Raw genomic sequence first — 21,206 nt, forward strand, 5'->3', positions numbered from 1 at the left:
TTAAAAGGCAAAGCATGGCAGATAAGCATGTTGAAGTTTAATCCGTTCAAATGCTTCATAACATGCAAGGGAAAAAAAATGAAACAAGCATTTATATTTCAGAATTGAATGCGTCATGAAGACACAGCTGCTGCTGATGATGAATTGACTTGACTTGTTGCTTCAAATCATTTTCGTTTCAGAAAAATTCTAATTCTTTAAGAGCCAAAACCAAAAATGTTACATCTGGAAAAAACAAAAGCATTTTTAAATGGCGGCAGTCGATCCAGATCCACATTGCAGGAGTTTGACCTCTTACTGTCAGTTTGACTGGTTTACAAATATATCTTTAAATCAATTTTCAAACGGGTCGAACATAGTTAGCTGGCAGCATTCCTTTCTTCCCAGTGCGCTGGTTGCATCCAAACATCCAGCCCTCATCTATCGGCTCGACATCCAAGATCAGATCGCCCTCCTGCAGAGTAACTTCATCGGCCTCTGCTGCCGTGTAGCTGTACAAGGCCTGGTAGCATTTCTACATGAGATCGGGGGGGGGGGGGGGGGGGGCACAATTTATATATAGAACGTTGAGGGATACACATCAAAAATAAGACAAAGTACATTGGTTTGCATTTTATTTCCCTACAGTAGGAAAGAGGAAGACTCATGCAACAATGGCCAAATTCACACGGATGTTCAAATAAGAGACAGACTCCTAATATTTGTTAAATGGCTAAACAGGCAAAACTAGAGGAATATATTGCATATAAATGACAGGGGAAATGCACCATCTTACCCTTATTTCTTTATAATAAGCTTGCAAGAAGCCAGATTTTCTAGCTCTATCAACATAGATCTATAGGTGGATATACTTGATGTGTGTTATTCTTTGGTTTACAGTGTTCTGGAATTTTTTATTGTTGTGCTACAACTTCAAATTTTGTTTTTTTGGGATTATATGGTATAGCCCAATACAATGTAGTGCATGATTGTAAGGAAGAAGAAAATTGATGCATGGCTTTCTAAATGGATTGTGTCCTCTAAAGGTTTTCTTCCAGGGTGGTTCTGTATTTAATTCCATCAATTTTCCTTTTATCTCTGACCACCATCTCTGTCCATCCTGAAGAACAGCATCCCCCACAGCATGATGATGCCACCACATTTTGCGGGGGATGTTCTGAATGATGTGCAGTGTTTGTTTTTTGCCATATAATTGTTTTGCATGTTGCCCCTTTTGGTCTCACCTGACCAGAGCACCATCTTCCACATGTTTACTTAACCCCTACATGGTGTGTAACTACAAAGAAAAAGTATTATGGCTTTGTCTCAACAGTGGCTTTCTTCTCTTTCTTCTCACTACAGATGGTTGATGTCAAATTCTCCCAGAGTTCTGGTTATCTGTAGCTCCTCCAGAGTCTACCATGGGCATATTAGCTGCTACCCTAACCCTGATTAATGCTCTTTCCCTGAGCAGAACAGCTGCATTAATACTGAGATTAATTTGACTACTTTCTAATTAAGGAACTCCAAAAGGCAGTTGGTTGCACTGAATTTTGTTTAGGGGCATCAGTGTAAAGGTGAATTAATACAAATGCAACCCCGATTTCTGATTTTTATTGTTTAAAGTGAAAACCATGGATCATTTTGTTCACAATGCAATTATGCACAACTTTGTAAGCGAATCGCACATACAGGTCCTTCTCAAAATATTAGCATATTGTGATAAAGTTCATTATTTTCCATAATGTCATGATGAAAATTTAACATTCATATATTTTAGATTCATTGCACACTAACTGAAATATTTCAGGTCTTTTATTGTCTTAATACGGATGATTTTGGCATACAGCTCATGAAAACCCAAAATTCCTATCTCACAAAATTAGCATATCATTAAAAGGGTCTCTAAACGAGCTATGAACCTAATCATCTGAATCAACGAGTTAACTCTAAACACCTGCAAAAGATTCCTGAGGCCTTTAAAACTCCCAGCCTGGTTCATCACTCAAAACCCCAATCATGGGTAAGACTGCCGACCTGACTGCTGTCCAGAAGGCCACTATTGACACCCTCAAGCAAGAGGGTAAGACACAGAAAGAAATTTCTGAACGAATAGGCTGTTCCCAGTGTGCTGTATCAAGGCACCTCAGTGGGAAGTCTGTGGGAAGGGAAAAGTGTGGCAGAAAACGCTGCACAACGAGAAGAGGTGACCGGACCCTGAGGAAGATTGTGGAGAAGGGCCGATTCCAGACCTTGGGGGACCTGCGGAAGCAGTGGACTGAGTCTGGAGTAGAAACATCAAGAGCCACCGTGCACAGGCGTGTGCAGGAAATGGGCTACAGGTGCCGCATTCCCCAGACCTGAGCTACAGAGAAGCAGCACTGGACTGTTGCTCAGTGGTCCAAAGAACTTTTTTCGGATGAAAGCAAATTCTGCATGTCATTCGGAAATCAAGGTGCCAGACTCTGGAGGAAGACTGGGGAGAAGGAAATGCCAAAATGCCAGAAGTCCAGTGTCAAGTATCCACAGTCAGTGATGGTCTGGGGTGCCGTGTCAGCTGCTGGTGTTGGTCCACTGTGTTTTATCAAGGGCAGGGTCAATGCAGCTAGCTAGCAGGAGATTTTGGAGCACTTCATGCTTCCATCTGCTGAAAAGCTTTATGGAGATGAAGATTTCATTTTTCAGCACAACCTGGCACCTGCTCACAGTGCCAAAACCACTGGTAAATGGTTTACTGACCATGGTATCACTGTGCTCAATTGGCCTGCCAACTCTCCTGACCTGAACCCCATAGAGAATCTGTGGGATATTGTGAAGAGAACGTTGAGAGACTCAAGACCCAACACTCTGGATGAGCTAAAGGCCGCTATCAAAGCATCCTGGGCCTCCATAAGACCTCAGCAGTGCCACAGGCTGATTGCCTCCATGCCACGCCGCATTGAAGCAGTCATTTTTGCCAAAGGATTCCCGACCAAGTATTGAGTGCATAACTGTACATGATTATTTGAAGGTTGACGTTTTTTGTATTAAAAACACTTTTCTTTTATTGGTCGGATGAAATATGCTAATTTTGTGAGATAGGAATTTTGGGTTTTCATGAGCTGTATGCCAAAACCATCCGTATTAAGACAATAAAAGACCTGAAATATTTCAGTTAGTGTGCAATGAATCTAAAATATATGAATGTTAAATTTTCATCATTACATTATGGAAAATAATGAACTTTATCACAATATGCTAATATTTTGAGAAGGACCTGTATATCCAAATAAATGCTATTAAAGTTTATGTGATAAAATAAGAAATTTCAAGCACTATTACTTTTACAATGAACTGTACAAAAATTATTTGATAGTCTGAAAGCAGCTCATTCTGATGCTTATTGCTCTACTATGAAGGTATTGGCTTACTATATTGTTTTATCTCCCAGATCAAAGGCTAAAATAAATTAAGCCTTTTTCCAGTTTGTTTTATGTAAAAGAGATTACCCAACATAAAAAATGTAGCCCAATTGCGGCTTAAGGAGCGGCAACGTTTTCATTTGTGACCAAAACTTCAAATTTGTCACAAGAACACTGTCCACACATTAGAACAGTCTTATAATGGTGTAGTTTGGGTAGACTTTTCAGCAACCGACCCTCAAAAAGCAAGTGGCGGAGACCTGCAAACCTTACAGTTGTAGATTGAGATGAACAAACACCATACATAAGCCATATTAACAGAGAGCATCCAACATTGCTCTCAACATATCTTTCAATCAAAAATCATTTTAACATTCAATCTGATTGCTTAAGATCAACCAATGGTCTCCCACTAGGATTTAAACACACACTGACATTATTGCCTTACCCCTCCACTAGGTGGAGATGCAGCAGCAGGGCACATCTGTCCCGCAGGCTGGCTGAATATTTCAGGGTGTGATGATTGCATTTCTTGTTCTGCACAAACACAGACATTAAATATCCATGCATGTTTATAAATAAAGTTATAATAAATACAGAAACATCTCACCTTGTCTGTTTTCAGGAGGAGGCGCATCACTTCGAATCTTACTTTTCTCAAACTCTTCATGGTACTTTATCTGCACATACAAATGCACATTTAATCCACATGAGGGCAGTCAACGCTTACAATGAACTCTTTCCCCCCTCAGCAGGTCTTGCTCTTATGTGAATCTTCTCCATTTTAGGAAATGTCAAGAGGAACACAAATATTTACACTGTAAATCAGGTGCAGCAAATTCAGCTCGCAGAAAACATGAGAAATATAAGGAGAAGAGGGAGCAGATGCCACAAAGTCCTGCCGGAGAAACTGCTGAATAATGTGGGAAAAGAAGAAAAAGAGAAAGAAAACAAGATTATGGCCTTTTGACATGTAGCTTAATACCCATCATTCCTTTCTGCAACTAGTGTTCTCATGAGAGAAAAAGGAAGTGTGTGTCTCTGTGTGTGTAGAGCAGTTGAGTTTGTATCCACAGCTGAGAGGCTTTGACCATATAGGGCAGCTGCTCCGTGGAGAAATGTCAGAAATGTGTCTTTGTGTTTCTGCAGGATTCCACTCTGACCTCCTTCACTGCCATCTGCAGTGTTCCTGCACTTTTTATATGTCAAAGTTCCACTTTTCCAGATGCAGATTTCCACAGCCTCTGATCCTTACGAGCCTTATTGTTCTCTTCACCTCATGTTTCAGTTTTGTATCCTGAATCTACCGTCCTGTCCTGGAACAGCAGGCAATTGTTGACTCATGATCCGCTAAAGTTTTACAAACTAAATGCCTTTAAAAAAATCGTCAGAGTCTGGATTGTATATGTTTATGTGGGTTAGAAAATGTGCTGGTAAATTAAAAACTGCACTCACATTACTGATCTGGTCCTGGGTCTTCTTCAGCCTCTGCATCTCCGGTGTGTCGACCACCACGCTGAAACCTTTTCCCTTGTTCTTCTCAAACTTCTCCTTGTAAAGGGCCTGCGAACACCAATCTTCTTTCAGAGGAAAAGTTGCTTTATTTGTTGCCAAGTGTCATAAAACCCTTCAGTATTGCAACTACTGTTATTACTTTATTATATTTAAATATTTGTATTAAAAACATATGAAACATAATTTTTTATCTTTGCTTGTTGGACTTTATTTCCAGTTAACATCTACAATGACAGTTTGTTTCTTTAACGCAGGGTTGTGTGGATTAGTTACGAGCAGTTATTGTCTGACCTTCTGGATACACAGACTGCGTATCTATAGTTAGGTTAGTGTAGGTTTCCCAGACATAAACATTTGTTTCTCCCATGGTAGAAGTCAAAGCCCTGAAAGACTCTACAGACTACCCCGTGTGGAAAAGGTAAATTCCTCCATAGAGGCTTTATTTGCAGAACTGATCCAGATGGCTCCTTATTAAGCCACATCTTTGCTTAGGTGTAATTTGTAGTTGTGCAGGATGTGAGGGGCTGATTCTGTTGAAGACATTAAAAACTTAAATTAGTTTATTCTCAACTAATGAAGGAATAAATGTTAGAGCTGCCCTCAGAAAGTGCAGAACCTGCCTTCAGCAGCAATCATGATCTTGACAGTAAATGGTAAATGGCCTGCACTTGTATAGTGCTTTACACTACAATCAGTCATCCAACCATTCAAACACTGACAGGCGTAGGATACATTGTAGCCACAGCTGCCCTGGGGCAGACTGACAGAACTGGCAACACACCAGTTACAGGACAAACTCCTACCACCTGAGCCACCATCGCATAACATTTGTTTACTATATTAATAATATTTTCCACAACTGTTGTGAAGACTTTAGTGAACCCATTCCAAGCATCAAAACAATGAATCCAGATAAATAAAGATGGTTTTAAAAATAAATGCAATCTTTGATAAATATAGATATGTCAGCCTTTGATCCACATTAAGTCAACAACCCAGGCAAGGAGAATATTAATCAGAGAAACATCCAAGAGGTCCATGGTAACTCAAGTCTGACCTTCATAGAAGACTGACAAAGAAAAAAAGCAATTTTTGAAAGAAAGCCAAAAGAAAGCCCTCTTTGCAGTTTACCACAAGCCATGTAGGGGACAGCAAAGATGTGGAGGAAGGTACTCTGGTATGATGAGATCAAAGGATAACTTTTTTGACCTGCAGGGAAAACACTAGGTTTGAATAAAAACACTGAACTTTATTCTAGCACAGTTAAATGCCCAGGAGTAAAACATAGACTGCTTACATGTGAAAAGTGAGATTTTTAGCTGCTTCCATTCACTGTTGCTGCATTTTACAGGAATCACGGCATGGCTCCTTAACATAAGGTATTCTGGTGCCAGCTTTTGGGAGAAATATGCTGGCGTACACCTGTGCACATCAGGGTAGCCATACTGGACACACTCAGAGTAGAAATGGCAATGTCCAACATAAATACTGAAATAATTCAAATGTTTATGAATTACAATTTGTGTTGAATTATGGGGCTGAATGGGCTCATTAAAAAGTAGTTTTAAATCTCCTAATAGGATGCCAGTTTACTAAGTATCCAAGCATCTGCTTTCATACAACAGTATGAATTTGGTAATGAATTATATCCAGTCCTCACTGGATAAACTGCCATATACATTTCTCACTTTATTAGCTCAAATTTGAGCTGGAGTATTTATTATCACTAATTTTGTGTCAAATGGGTACTGTGTTATACATTGATGTTTGATTTTGTGTTTCGAACATAATGCCATTACACTCATTTATCTATTTTTACACTTTTGTTTTTACATTTCTTAATAAGTAAAAGAAAAAAGTTGTAATGAGGATATATGTCCTTTAAGTATGAAATGTGAAAGATTCATCCATTATTTAAGAAAACTTGCTCTGTAGTGATCATGTCAAACTGCAATTAGGTTAATCTTTAGTGCCTAACATGAATGTACTCTTTAGAATTTCAACAAGAGCTTATTAAAAGTAACTATTTTGGAATAGATAAAAACTGCAGATAAACACTGCTGAGCTGTGATTAAAGTGCACATTTCCACAGTTCCCTGTGAGCATAGGCCTCAGGGGAACATTTACAGCAATAGATGAAGTCAAAATGTTTATTTGAAAATAAATCTGTGATTCCTGCACTCTGCACACACACATGCACAGATCTGCAAAGGCACAAACACAAATGAGTCACGTTCTTGCTATGAGGAATATGCAGAACTAAGTGAGTTCGACTGCAGAGACTTTTATGGTTATGAACAAAGACATGAAGTGCTTGGATCAGATGAGAGGAAAGGAGGAAACAGCTTTGGCTTTACATTTGATCGTTACAGTCGTGTTACATGAGAACAATTATTTAACTTGGCTGTGAGGAATCATTTTAAACCAAAATAGAGACCCTCCTGAGATTCTTTGTGTTGCGGGTGTGAAAATGGTGATCCTGTGAATGGGGTTTTGTGATTATTTTGACCGTTCTTCCAAAGAAGCTGTTATGAAAAAGCATCAGCTGGACTTCTGAAATACTTATCCTGTGTATGGGGCTAAAACACTAATCATCACAGTGCTTTGTTTATTCTATGCATTTATGTTTGTCTAAAACCATCTCTGTGGTGCTCTCTTTGCCAGGATATTCTCAAGTGGGAATATCATGGTGAAAAGACCGTGGCCAAAAGGCCATGGTAACTCTCAAGAAGCTACAGCGATCCACACCTTAGGAGCAAGAATCTGTTGACAGGACAATTATTAGTAGGTAGCTCCACAATATGGCCTTTATGATGAGTTGCAAGAAAAAAAACTTTTGTTCAAGGACAGCAACAAGTCTTTTGCAATTCCCACAACCCACTAAAGGCACGAGCAAACGTCTGGAAGATGTTGTTTTGGTCAGATGAAACTATAATTGAGGTTTTCGGCCTACATGTGTGCCACCATATTTTTTTTTAGAAAACAGTCCTTTTCACTTCACGGTTATTCTCTACATTGTGTTGGACTGTCACCTAAAATACCAATAAAATAAACTGAGACATGTGGGTATCTGTCAGGTGGTGCACTGGACTCTTATTACACCTCCAGCGACTGAAGAGATGCCCGAACACATAGGCATTGAATGACGTCAACTGGTGGTTCTGCATCACCACATATAGTGGTGCACAGGGGGAGGACCAATCCAGCGAATGTTCTGGAGAGATGTACAGGTCCTTCTCAAAATATTAGCATATTGTGATAAAGTTCATTATTTTCCATAATGTCATGATGAAAATTTAACATTCATATATTTTAGATTCATTGCACACTAACTGAAATATTTCAGGTCTTTTATTGTCTTAATACGAATGATATTGGCATACAGCTCATGAAACCCCAAAATTCCTATCTCACAAAATTAGCATATCATTAAAAGGGTCTCTAAACGAGCTATGAACCTGATCATCTGAATCAACGAGTTAACTCTAAACACCTGCAAAAGATTCCTGAGGCCTTTAAAACTCCCAGCCTGGTTCATCACTCAAAACCCCAATCATGGGTAAGACTGCCGACCTGACTGCTGTCCAGAAGGCCACTATTGACACCCTCAAGCAAGAGGGTAAGACACAGAAAGACATTTCTGAACGAATAGGCTGTTCCCAGAGTGCTGTATCAAGGCACCTCAATGGGAAGTCTGTGGGAAGGAAAAAGTGTGGCAGAAAACGCTGCACAACGAGAAGAGGTGACCGGACCCTGAGGAAGATTGTGGAGAAGGGCCGATTCCAGACCTTGGGGGACCTGCGGAAGCAGTGGACTGAGTCTGGAGTAGAAACATCCAGAGCCACCGTGCACAGGCGTGTGCAGGAAATGGGCTACAGGTGCTGCATTCCCCAGGTCAAGCCACTTTTGAACCAGAAACAGCAGCAGAAGTGCCTGACCTGGGCTACATAGAAGCAGCACTGGACTGTTGCTCAGTGGTCCAAAGTACTTTTTTCGGATGAAAGCAAATTCTGCATGTCATTCGGAAATCAAGGTGCCAGAGTCTGGAGGAAGACTGGGGAGAAGGAAATACCAAAATGCCAGAAGTCCAGTGTCAAGTACCCACAGTCAGTGATGGTCTGGGGTGCCGTGTCAGCTGCTGGTGTTGGTCCACTGTGTTTTATCAAGGGCAGGGTCAATGCAGCTAGCTATCAGGAGATTTTGGAGCACTTCATGCTTCCATCTGCTGAAAAGCTTTATGGAGATGAAGATTTCATTTTTCAGCACAACCTGGCACCTGCTCACAGTGCCAAAACCACTGGTAAATGGTTTACTGACCATGGTATCACTGTGCTCAATTGGCCTGCCAACTCTCCTGACCTGAATCCCATAGAAAATCTGTGGGATATTATGAAGAGAACGTTGAGAGACTCAAGACCCAACACTCTGGATGAGCTAAAGGCCGCTATCGAAGCATCCTGGGCCTCCATAAGACCTCAGCAGTGCCACAGGCTGATTGCCTCCATGCCACACCGCATTGAAGCAGTCATTTCTGCCAAAGGATTCCAGACCAAGTATTGAGTGCATAACTGTACATGATTATTTGAAGGTTGACGTTTTTTGTATTAAAAACACTTTTCTTTTATTGGTCGGATGAAATATGCTAATTTTGTGAGATAGGAATTTTGGGTTTTCATGAGCTGTATGCCAAAATCATCTGTATTAAGACAATAAAAGACCTGAAATATTTCAGTTAGTGTGCAATGAATCTAAAATATATGAATGTTAAATTTTCATCATGACATTATGGAAAATAATGAACTTTATCACAATATGCTAATATTTTGAGAAGGACCTGTATTGGCATTATTTCCAGCTTCATGGAGTGAAAGCCATAGGTTCTGACTTAAGGTCACCTCTTACATCTGTGGCATCTTGCATTTCAGTGTCTTACCCCTCCTGAGACAGAGATCTGTCCTACTGTACCTGCATCTGCAACTCCCACAGCTGGCCAGTTTTGCCTCATTCTTCCTCTTTTAAACCTGCAAAACCAACTTGAACATTAAATCTGACCCAGTGCCAAAATGCTGAATCTCAGGGCCAATTAAGACAGGTGTCAGAAGGGATACCAGAGCTGTATGCTTCCCCTTTTATTGGACCAGTGGAGTGCCACAGCATACCGAACTGGGACCATCTGTGTGCCTGTTCAGGTAGCTCAGTTATCCATTTGCATTTCATTGCAGTACCCTCAGATGACCTTTCAGAATAGCCATTTCCATCTGTTTGTTTTTAGCTTTTTCTGTCAGTAAAAGCGATTTTTTACAGTATTATAGATAATCAATTTTAAAAGGGATTGCAGGTTAGTCCAGCGTAAAAACATTGTTGATTCCATAAATACCGATCAGACATTCCATAATGGTCACTAGTACTGACAGGTGGCAGCAATTAAACATGTCCTCAAAGTTAATGCATTAGAAGCAGGACAAATTGGCATATGCAAGAATTCAGCTAATTTGACATGGACCAATTTGTAAAACCTAGACGACTGAGTCCAAATACCTCCAAAACTGCAACTGTTTCCATTCATTTCCATTGACTTTTAAATATACCACCTTCACTGTTCTTGAGCTAATCTTAAGGCCACATGATGTTCAGAGCTCTGTATCTATTGACTCTGCAGGAAATTGGCGACCTCTGCACACCATTAACCTTCACATTCGCTGAGACCTCTTTCTGAGTTTCTGCAATTCCCAGACACTTACATTTGTTATAAAACTTACAATTGACTGTGGAATATTTAGGTGGGAGGAAATTTCATGACTGGACTTATTGCACAGGTGGCATCGCATGGATGGTACAGGTCCTTCTCAAAATATTAGCATATTGTGATAAAGTTCATTATTTTCCATAATGTAATGATGAAAATTTAACATTCATATATTTTAGATTCATTGCAGACTAACTGAAATATTTCAGGTCTTTTATTGTCTTAATACGGATGATTGTGGCATACAGCTCATGAAAACCCAAAATTCCTATCTCACAAAATTAGCATATCATTAAAAGGGTCTCTAAACGAGCTATGAACCTAATCATCTGAATCAACGAGTTAACTCTAAACACCTGCAAAAAATTCCTGAGGCCTTTAAGACTCCCAGCCTGGTTCATCACTCAAAACCCCAATCATGGGTAAGACTGCCGACCTGACTGCTGTCCAGAAGGCCGCTATTGACACCCTCAAGCAAGAGGGTAAGACACAGAAAGACATTTCTGAATGAATAGGCTGTTCCCAGAGTGCTGTATCAAGGCACCTCAGTGGGAAGTCTGTGGGAAGGAAAAAGTGTGGCAGAAAACGCTGCACAACGAGAAGAGGTGACCGGACACTGAGGAAGATTGTGGAGAAGGGCCGATTCCAGACCTTGGGGGACCTGCGGAAGCAGTGGACTGAGTCTGGAGTAGAAACATCCAGAGCCAACGTGCACAGGCGTGTGCAGGAAATGGGCTACAGGTGCCGCATTCCCCAGGTCAAGCCACTTTTGAACCAGAAACAGCGGCAGAAGCGCCTGACCTGGGCTACAGAGAAGCAGCACTGGACTGTTGCTCAGTGGTCCAAAGTACTTTTTTCAGATGAAAGCAAATTCTGCATGTCATTCGGAAATCAAGGTGCCAGAGTCTGGAGGAAGAATGAGGAGAAGTAAATGCCAAAATGCCAGAAGTCCGGTGTCAAGTATCCACAGTCAGTGATGGTCTGGGGTGCCGTGTCAGCTGCTGGTGTTGGTCCACTGTGTTTTATCAAGGGCAGGGTCAATGCAGCTAGCTATCAGGTGATTTTGGAGCACTTCATGCTTCCATCTGCTGAAAAGCTTTATGGAGATGAAGATTTAATTTTTCAGCACAACCTGGCACCTGCTCACAGTGCCAAAACCACTGGTAAACGGTTTACTGACCATGGTATCACTGTGCTCAATTGGCTTGCCAACTCTCCTGACCTGAACCCCATAGAGAATCTGTGGGATATTGTGAAGAGAGCGTTGAGAGACTCAAGACCCAACACTCTGGATGAGCTAAAGGCCGCTATCGAAGCATCCTGGGCCTCCATAAGACCTCAGCAGTGCCACAGGCTGATTGCCTCCATGCCACGCCGCATTGAAGCAGTCATTTCTGCAAAAGGATTCCCGACCAAGTATTGAGTGCATAACTGTACATGATTATTTGAAGGTTGACGTTTTTTTGTATTAAAAACACTTTTCTTTTATTGTTCGTTCGTTCGTTCGTCGTCTTCCGCTTATCCAGGACCGGGTTGCGGGGGCAGCAGACTCAGCAGAGACGCCCAGACGTCCCTCTCTCCAGACACCTCCTCCAGTTCCTCCAGGGGGAGCCCAAGGCGTTCCCAGGCCAGCCGAGAGACATAGTCCCTCCAGCGTATCCTGGGCCGTCCCCTGGGCCTCCTCCCGGTGGGACGTGCCTGGAACACCTCCCGAGGAAGGCGTCCAGGAGGCATCCGGTATAGATGCCCGAGCCACCTCAACTGGCTCCTCTCGATGTGGAGGAGCAGCGGCTCTACTCCGAGCCCCTCCCGGATGGCCGAGCTCCTCACCCTATCTCTAAGGGAGTGCCCGGCCACCCTACGGAGGAAGCTCATTTCAGCCGCTTGTATCCGTGATCTCGTTCTTTCGGTCATGACCCAAAGTTCATGGCCATAGGTGAGGGTAGGAACGTAGACCGACCAGTAAATTGAGAGCTTTGCTTTTCGGCTCAGCTCTCTCTTCACCACAATGGACCGGCACAGCGCCCCCATTACTGTGGCAGCTGCACCGATCCGTCTGTCAATCTCCCGCTCCATTCTTCCCTCACTCGTGAACAAGACCCCGAGATACTTAAACTCCTCCACTTGAGGCAGGAACTCCCCTCCAACCTGAAGAGGACAAGCCACCCTTTTCCGGTCGAGTACCATGGCCTCGGACTTGGAGGAGCTGATCCTCATCCCAGCCGCTTCACACTCGGCTGCGAACCGCCACAGCGCATGCTGTAGGTCTTGGCTAGAGGGGGCCAGCAGGACCACGTCATCCGCAAAAAGAAGAGACGAAATCCACTGGTCCCCAAACCAGACCCCCTCCGGCCCTTGGCTGCGTCTAGAAATCCTGTCCATAAAAGTTATGAACAGGACCGGCGACAAAGGGCAGCCCTGCCGGAGTCCAACATGCACTGGGAACAGGTCCGACTTAGTGCCGGCAATGCGGACCAAACTCCTGCTCCGCTCGTACAGGGACCGGATGGCCCCTAATAAAGGGCCCCCGATTCCATACTCCTGGAGCACCCCCCACAGGGCATCACGAGGGACACAGTCGAATGCCTTCTCCAGGTCCACAAAACACATGTGAACCGGTTGGGCAAACTCCCATGAACCCTCGAGCACCCTGTAGAGGGTATAGAGCTGGTCCAGTGTTCCACGGCTGGGACGAAAACCACACTGTTCCTCCTGAAGCCGAGGTTCGACTATCGGTCGGACTCTCCTCTCCAATACCCTGGCGTAGGCCTTACCAGGGAGGCTGAGGAGTGTGATCCCCCTGTAGTTGGAACACACCCTCCGGTCCCCCTTCTTATAAAGGGGGACCACCACCCCAGTCTGCCAGTCCAGAGGCACTGTCCCCGACCGCCACGCAATGTTGAAGAGGCGTGTCAACCATGACAGCCCTACAACATCCAGAGACTTGAGGTACTCAGGGCGGATCTCATCCACCCCCGAAGCCTTGCCACCGCGGAGCTTTTTAACCACCTCGGTGACTTCAGCCTGGGTGATGAAAGAGTCCAACCCCGAGTCCCCAGCCTCTGTTTCCACCACGGAATGCGTGATGGCAGGATTGAGGAGATCCTCGAAGTACTCCTTCCACCGCCCGATAATGTCCTCAGTCGAGGTCAGCAGTCTCCCGCCCCCACTATAAACAGTGTTGGCAGAGCACTGCTTCCCCCTCCTGAGGCGTCGGACGGTTTGCCAGAATCGCTTCGAGGCCAACCGGTAGTCCTTCTCCATGGCCTCACCGAACTCTTCCCAGGCCCGAGTTTTTGCCTCTGCCACAGCCCGGGCCGCAGCACGCTTGGCCTCACGGTACCCGTCAGCCGCCTCAGGAGTCCCACAAGCCAACCACAGCCGATAGGACTCCTTCTTCAGCTTAACAGCATCCCTTACTGCCGGTGTCCACCACCGGGTTCTGGGATTGCCGCCACGACAGGCACCGCAGACCTTACGGCCGCAGCTATGGGCAGCAGCATCGACAATAGATGCAGAGAACATGGTCCACTCTGAGTCCATGTCTCCAACATCCCCCGGGATCTGGTCGAAGCTCTCCCGGAGGTGGGAGTTGAATACATCCCTGGCCGAGGGCTCCGCCAGGCGTTCCCAGCAGACCCTCACTATGCGCTTGGGCCTGCCAAGTCTGTCCGGCTTTCTCCTCCTCCAGCGGATCCAACTCACCACCAGGTGATGATCAGTGGACAGCTCAGCCCCTCTCTTCACCCGAGTGTCCAAAACATGCGGCCGAAGGTCTAATGATACGACAACAAAGTCGATCATCGACCTCCTGCCTAGGGTGTCCTGGTGCCAAGTGCACTGATGGACACCCTTATGTTTGAACATGGTGTTCGTTATGGACAATCCGTGACTAGCGCAGAAGTCCAATAACAAAACACCACTCGGATTCAGATCGGGGAGGCCATTCCTCCCGATCACGCCTCTCCAGGTGTCACTGTCGTTCCCCACGTGGGCGTTGAAGTCCCCCAGCAGAATAATGGAGTCCCCGGGAGGGGCACTATCCAGCACCCCCGACAGGGACGCCTAGAAGGCAGGGTACTCTGCACTACCACTCGGCCCGTAGGCTGAAATTATAGTCAGAGACCTCTCCCCAACCCGAAGGCGCAGGGATACAACCCTCTCATCCACTGGGGTAAACCCCAACACGAGACGGCTGAGCTGGGGGGCAACAAGCAAACCCACACCAGCCCGCCGCCTCTCCCCGTGGGCCACTCCAGAGTAGAAGAGAGTCCAACCCCTCTCAAGGAGATGGGTTCCAGAGCCCACGCTATGCGTGGAGGCGAGCCCGACTATTTCTAGTCGATATCTCTCGACCTCCCGCACAAGCTCAGACTCCTTCCCCCCCAGCGAGGTGACATTCCACGTCCCTAGAGCCAGCCTAAGCATCCGGGGATCGGGCCGTTGAGGTCTCCACCTTCGTCCGCCACCCAATCCTCTTTGCACCGGTCCCTCACGGTTCCCCCTGCAGGTGGTGGGCCCACTGGAGGATGGCCTCGCGTCTCTCGTTCGGGCTTGGCCCGGCCGGGTCCCGCGAGGAGCAACCCGGCCACCAGGCGCTCTCCGACGAGTCCCGACCCCAGGCCTGGCTCCAGGGTGGGACCCCGGCTCCGCCGTACCGGGCGACGTCACGTGCCTCGATATTGTGTTCTTCATGAGGGGTTCTTGAACCATTCTTTGTCTGACCCATCACCTGCCTCCTTGCCTCCTTGAACCGTCACCTTAACGTGGTGGAGGGGTTTGAGTGCTCAAATGATCCTAGAGGCTATGTTGTCTGGGGCCTAAATGCCCCTGGTAGGGTCTCCCATGGCAAAAACTTTTCTTTTATTGGTCGGATGAAATATGCTAATTTTGTGAGATAGGAATTTTGGGTTTTCATGAGCTGTATGCCACAATCATCCGTATTAAGACAATAAAAGACCTGAAATATTTCAGTTAGTGTGCAATGAATCTAAAATATATGAATGTTAAATTTTCATCATGACATTATGGAAAATAATGAACTTTATCACAATATGCTAATATTTTGAGAAGGACCTGTATATCGCTAGACGTCACAGATCTTCTGAAAACAACCAATTCTTTCACAAATGTTTGTAGAAGCAGTCTGCATGATAGGTGCTGGGTTTTATACATCTGTAGCCATATGAGTGATTGGAACACCTGGAATCAGTCATTTGAATGGGTAAGAGAATAGTTTTGGCAATTTAGTGTTCCTAAGCTTTGTTGAAGATCATGCACAATATCTATGCAGCCTCTTTCAATAGGACGATGCACTCCCCACAAAACAAAATATTGTTCAAGAATTACTTGTGGACCACAACAAGTGTGACGTGTTGAGTTGACCTCCAAATTCCCCAGATCTAAATCCAATTGAGCATCTTTGTGGGATGTGCTGGACAAACAAGCTGCTGCAAACACCTTGGACGCATACGATAGCACACTTTCAGGGCTCTGGTGGACTCCATGCCTCGATGGGTCAGGTCTGTTTTGGAAGCAACGGGGGACCAGTGTATGTGGAGCATCTTGCAATATTCATGCAACCCAGTTATCCTCTGTTTCAAGTTAAACATCGTGACTAAGATGCACAACCCTGTCAAGGTTGCAGTCCTATGAAATTGCAGCCTTAAATGGGCATAGAATTTTGTAACGTGTTGCAGATAATAAATGGCTTCAAGTTAAAATGCTTGCTTGAAAGGAGAATCTTCAAAGTGAAAGTACAAGGTAATCTTTATGAATTTGCGTGACTTGGAGGACTTACCCCTGAGCTCAGATTAATTAGCTGGCAGGAACAGTGTGATTAGATCAGAGGTTAAGAACAGAGAAGGTACCAAGGGCAGCTCGTATGAGCTGCTGCCATAAATAAAGACCAGTTCACTGGCTGACAGTGGTTTTTGGAAGAAAATATGTCCGTGTTAGAAGCAGTTAAGACACGAAAATAACCGTTATATAATATATGTGGGATTTAGTCAGGCTGTTAAACAAGACGAGGTACAGCTTCTATTTTGCACTTTATCAAATGACTTTTTAAAGTAATCCAATTACAGAGAACACAGAGCTGAAAAGTAAACCTGCTTTACCTGCTGGAGGCACACATAGCGCTAATAAGGAAGACCATTATAAAGAGAAGGGTACACCAAGCCTCGCTGATGAAATGAGATAAGGAAATGTACAAGAAAAGCCAGACAGCAAAGGATGATGTCTGAACTCACCTGACTATTGAGCTGGCTCTGTTGTTTCAGGCGTAGGTTCTCAGGGGTGTCGGTCACTATGGTGAAGGAGGTTTTGGGGTAATGCCTAAAAATAAATAAATAAAACAAAACAAAAACATTTAAAAAGCAGAATAAATTCATTTAATTAACATACATTTCTGAATAAATCAGAATCAGCTTTACTCGCCAAGTTTGTGCACACAAACAAGGAATTACACTTTGGTTCCAAGAGGAATAAAAATAAATGTTTTTTGTATGTATTAAAATATACAGTTTTTACAAAAACTATAGACATGGTTCAGTTATGCAAATATGCATGGTATCAATCGAGGCACTCTGACTCTTAAGTGTTTATAAGAAAGACAGCCTAGGAAAAGAAACTGTGTCAGTGGCGCCTATGTTTTTGCAAAAAGCTCTCTGTAGCGCCGACCTAAATGTAAAAGTTTAAACAGTATGTGTCCAGTATGTGTGGGATCTGCAGAGGGGTTAGCTGCCCTTTTCCTGGATAGAGAAAAAGTCAGCCCCAATGATCCTCTCTACAGACCTAATTGTTCGGTTGCAAACTCATGAAGGTTGTACTTCTTGAGTTTTTGTCAGAAGTACAGTCTCTGCTGGGTCTTCTTCCAAGATGTGTCAATGTGTGAGAACCAGCTCAAGTCCCGAGAAACGGTGGTTTCTAGGAACTGGAAGTGATCCAGAGCCGACAGTGTTGTTGAGGATGGTGAGGGGAGGCAGTGTGGGGGCAGTTCTCCGGAAGTCCACCGTCAGCTCCACAGTCTTGAGCAGGTTAAACTCCAGGTGGTTTTGACTGCACCAGTGGCCCAGCTAATCCACCTCCTGTCTGTATGCAAAGTCATTGTCCTGTCATTGTCCACTGTCAATATAGGCGACAGTGGCTCAGTAGGAAGAGTAGGCGTCCTGCAATCAGAAGGTTGTGCATTTGATTCCAATTTCCTCCTGCCATATGTCGATGTGCCCCTGGGCAAGGCATTTAACCTCAAGTTGCCTACCGACCTGCAAATCGGTGTATGAATGTGTGAGCGTTAGTGAGTGTGATTGGGTGAATGTGGCTCTAGTGTAAAGCGCTTTGAGTGGTTTGTTTGACTGGAAAGGCGCTATATAAGTTCAGTCCATTTACTGTCATTGTCCACAAAATTCAGGGGTTTCAAAGACGAGTCCACTGTGGGGCAGCCATTTGTGTACAGGGAGAAGAGCAGTGAGGAGAAAACACATCCCTGGAGGGCACCAGTGTTGATGGTTCATGTGAGGGAGAAGATGCTAACCAGTCTCACCAGCTGCTGCTGGTTAGTCAGAAGGCTGGTAATTCACAGACAGATGGAGGCGGACACTGTGAGCTGGGTGAGCTTCTGGTGGAAAATATCTAGGTTGATGTGTTGAAAGCCGAGCTGAAGTCCACAAACAGGATCCGGGCGTGTGGTCGAGGTGGTGCAGGATGATGTGTAGTCCCAAATTGACTGCATCATCTGACATCAGGCCATTGATGTTCCTCAGATGCTTCAGTACCAGTCGGTCAAAGGATTTTGTGACCACAGACATCAATTACTTTAAAGTTACTACAATAACGAAAAAGAGGAATTTAAGAAGAATTGTTCATCTTTATTTTTGGGGCAAAAGATAAATGATTTAATTCAGTTCAGTTTATTTCTATTGTAGTGCACACAAATGCCTAAGATCGGAACTTTCATACATTTAATTGCTTCCACCAAGGCTTTTCAAGATGCCTTTAATTCAAATTTGGTTTAATTAACCTACAGAAACCTTGAAAATATTATATTGTATGATATTATAATGTGCCCCTTAAAGTGAATGAAGCTACTGTGCTAGTTTAGAAATTAGAAAAACGTCTAAAATAATCTAAAATTTACAAGTCACAACTGACAACTCCAGCTGGTATCTTCAAAATTTGTTTTTACCTTGGAAATAATTTGGTTCTGAACACAAAGAAGAAATCACATGAGCATCTAAGGAACAGAACCAGAACCAAGAGTCTTCAAGCCTCAGAGTAACCGTCCTATCAAAAACTCAGCTGTCAAGTTGAGACTTTCTTATCAGCTGAGCTGAGAAATGGGAACTGCATACACCAACGTCCAGTGTGTGAGCAAACATGTTTTCTTATTTTCAGTAAATATGTTAAATCTCATCATTCATTCCTTGTTTAAAATGTGTAATTATTTTGCTCTCTGATTAGAATTCACCTTTTACATTCATTTTGCAACAGATCCGAGACTGATAATTTTTTAAGAGCCTAAATATTATCGTTCAATGTATTTTACTGACAAAGAAAACATAATGCATAAAAGTGAGAACTATGCATAATTTCTCTTTTATTTTATTTTTCAAATAAAAGTCTGACAAGTGAGGCATGCATTTGTATTCAGATTTGATCACACTTTAAATTACATTTGAATTAATTGATTAATAGTAAGATAGCAAAAGGTGCTAATCAGGAGATTTTTTTTTTTTTACAGAATTTGAATCAGGTGAAGCTAAAACTATGCCACTTGATGAGTTCTGAATACAGGATATTTAAATGCAAAATGTATATATTCTTTGTACAAATTGGCTTAATTACTGCTCTGAGTGGGTTGTTCTTTCAGCAAACTGCAGGTTTTAGAGTCTGTATACTCTAGTTAACGATTATTCAATTAAATTAGTTGAGGGTTATTTCAATAATCAATTAATCCGATTAATTGTTTCACCTATAGTGTAAATCCAGCTGTTCTAAGAAGGTCCTAGAAGTGTTTCATGGTGAACTGTTCAATCCATCATGCATCGAGTATGAATCAACTTTATATGGCCTTCAAATTTTAGTGTTTACTGTAAATACACTCACATACTGCAGTAGGGTTTCTTCTCAAAGCCTTTGTAGTTGTTCATACTCAAAGCCATCTTGCAAACGTCGCAGCTGAAACAACCTTTATGCCAATACTGGGGGGGGGGGACAAACAGATTAAACAAAAGGATTTTGCACAACTCTGGAAAAACAAAACATTCTTCATTAGACATTATAAATTAAAACACTGGCGTTGTTACCTAATTTCCATTTGAGTCATTAAATACATGTTACTAATCTAACCATTTGCAGTAATCTTGTTTCTATAGTATGAAATGATTGTACCTGCTAAAGAATGCCTTTTATTTTACTTTTACTTTATTGCCTTTGAGACCTTTTTTGACAAACTTGATATTGCTGCACTGCTGAGCCTGCAGTTCCTTACTGAGGTATACAGTAAACAGTATATTTTGTGTCTGGAAGTAATTTACCATTGTCAATATAAATTACCTACTGTACCTTTTGTTTTATGTTCAAAAGATTTATTTTTGGAAAGGTGTTTCTTATGCCTGTTTTTTATTTCTCAATTTATTTATGTTTTTGTTTATTTGTTTTATTTTGTCCCTTAAAATACCATACTTTGCTTATAACTTAATATTTTTTTCTGTCTGATTACATCATTTATAAATAATAAATCAGAGGTTATGATCAAATAGTTCCCTAGTAGCCTACTTGAGAAACCTTCTTACCAAATACTTTTTTACTCTTACTCAGTATCTTTTTAGCAAGCAACTCTTCTATTTGAGGACAAATATAGTGTAGTACTGCACTTACCGGAGTACAATTATGACTACTTTACCCACCACTAGTCATATCATTCTGGATCAAACTCACGCCTCCCAAATAAAGTTTTACTAGATTTTAAAGTTCAAAAATTGAAGAAAAAAAAAAAAATCCCAACTGTTGTAGATTAGAGTTAGTTTAGTTATTCTGGTGAGTCTCAATTAGTTAGTTGAAAAAAGCAAAATGTATTAGATTAGTGATTACTGAATGAAGTTAGATTTTCATCATCTTACCTTATCAAGACAGTTTATTTTTTCTGTCGGATAAACTGGTTTGTTGCATCTCCCACATGGTGGATTCATGACAGCTCAGCGATTCTTCTAACTTCTTCACAAAACATAAAATGTCTCTCGTCAAATAATAAAAAATAAGTCTAGAAAGTCATCGATGGGCAGCGAAAAAGAAAAAAAAAATGCTTACGTTTCTGCGTTTTGTCTGCAGGCATTTCTGTTAATATACTGTACCCGAAGCCAAGGAGGAGTTAAGTCTGCTTGGAGGCTTCATATATCCTCGTAAATAGGAGCTTTATGTTTTTTTTGTGAGAATAATAAATGACCAGGAGGAAAATAAAATACCATATGGATTGCACGAACATCAAAAACATCATATGAGATTATTAGCAGTGTCAGAGTTCTCATTAATAGCATATTTTATCTTAACCTGTGAGATAATTAGCA

General features: G+C 42.8%; 1 protein-coding gene across 1 annotated transcript; it reads right to left on the reverse strand.

Moving 5' to 3' along the window:
- Window positions 1–22: 22 nt before the first annotated feature.
- LOC124875006 (LIM and SH3 domain protein 1-like) lies at window positions 23–20,966 on the reverse strand. The gene is made up of 7 exons (XM_047376749.1): window positions 20,763–20,966; window positions 19,747–19,841; window positions 16,893–16,977; window positions 4,836–4,943; window positions 3,991–4,060; window positions 3,829–3,917; window positions 23–514 (listed from the first exon to the last, which is right to left on the reverse strand). Exons 1-7 carry the CDS (start codon window positions 20,829–20,831, stop codon window positions 341–343), a joined length of 690 nt encoding a protein of 229 aa, XP_047232705.1. The 5' UTR covers window positions 20,832–20,966; the 3' UTR covers window positions 23–340.
- Window positions 20,967–21,206: the final 240 nt, after the last annotated feature.

The sequence above is a fragment of the Girardinichthys multiradiatus genome, chromosome 10, assembly GCF_021462225.1.
Source record: "Girardinichthys multiradiatus isolate DD_20200921_A chromosome 10, DD_fGirMul_XY1, whole genome shotgun sequence".
In the NCBI taxonomy this organism is placed as follows: domain Eukaryota; kingdom Metazoa; phylum Chordata; class Actinopteri; order Cyprinodontiformes; family Goodeidae; genus Girardinichthys; species Girardinichthys multiradiatus.

What these genes read in the sequence shown, in the direction of transcription:
- LOC124875006 (XM_047376749.1), bottom strand. Translation starts at nt 20,831, where the DNA reads ATGAATCCACCATGTGGGAGATGCAACAAACCAGTTTATCCGACAGAA. An exon ending in AGAGCCAGCTCAATAGTCAG is followed by an intron (nt 4,944 to 16,892) that starts GTGAGTTCAGAC and finishes TGGTGTTCGCAG; the next exon opens with GCCCTTTACAAGGAGAAGTT. An exon ending in TCCTCCTGAAAACAGACAAG is followed by an intron (nt 3,918 to 3,990) that starts GTGAGATGTTTC and finishes GTGTTTGTGCAG; the next exon opens with AACAAGAAATGCAATCATCA.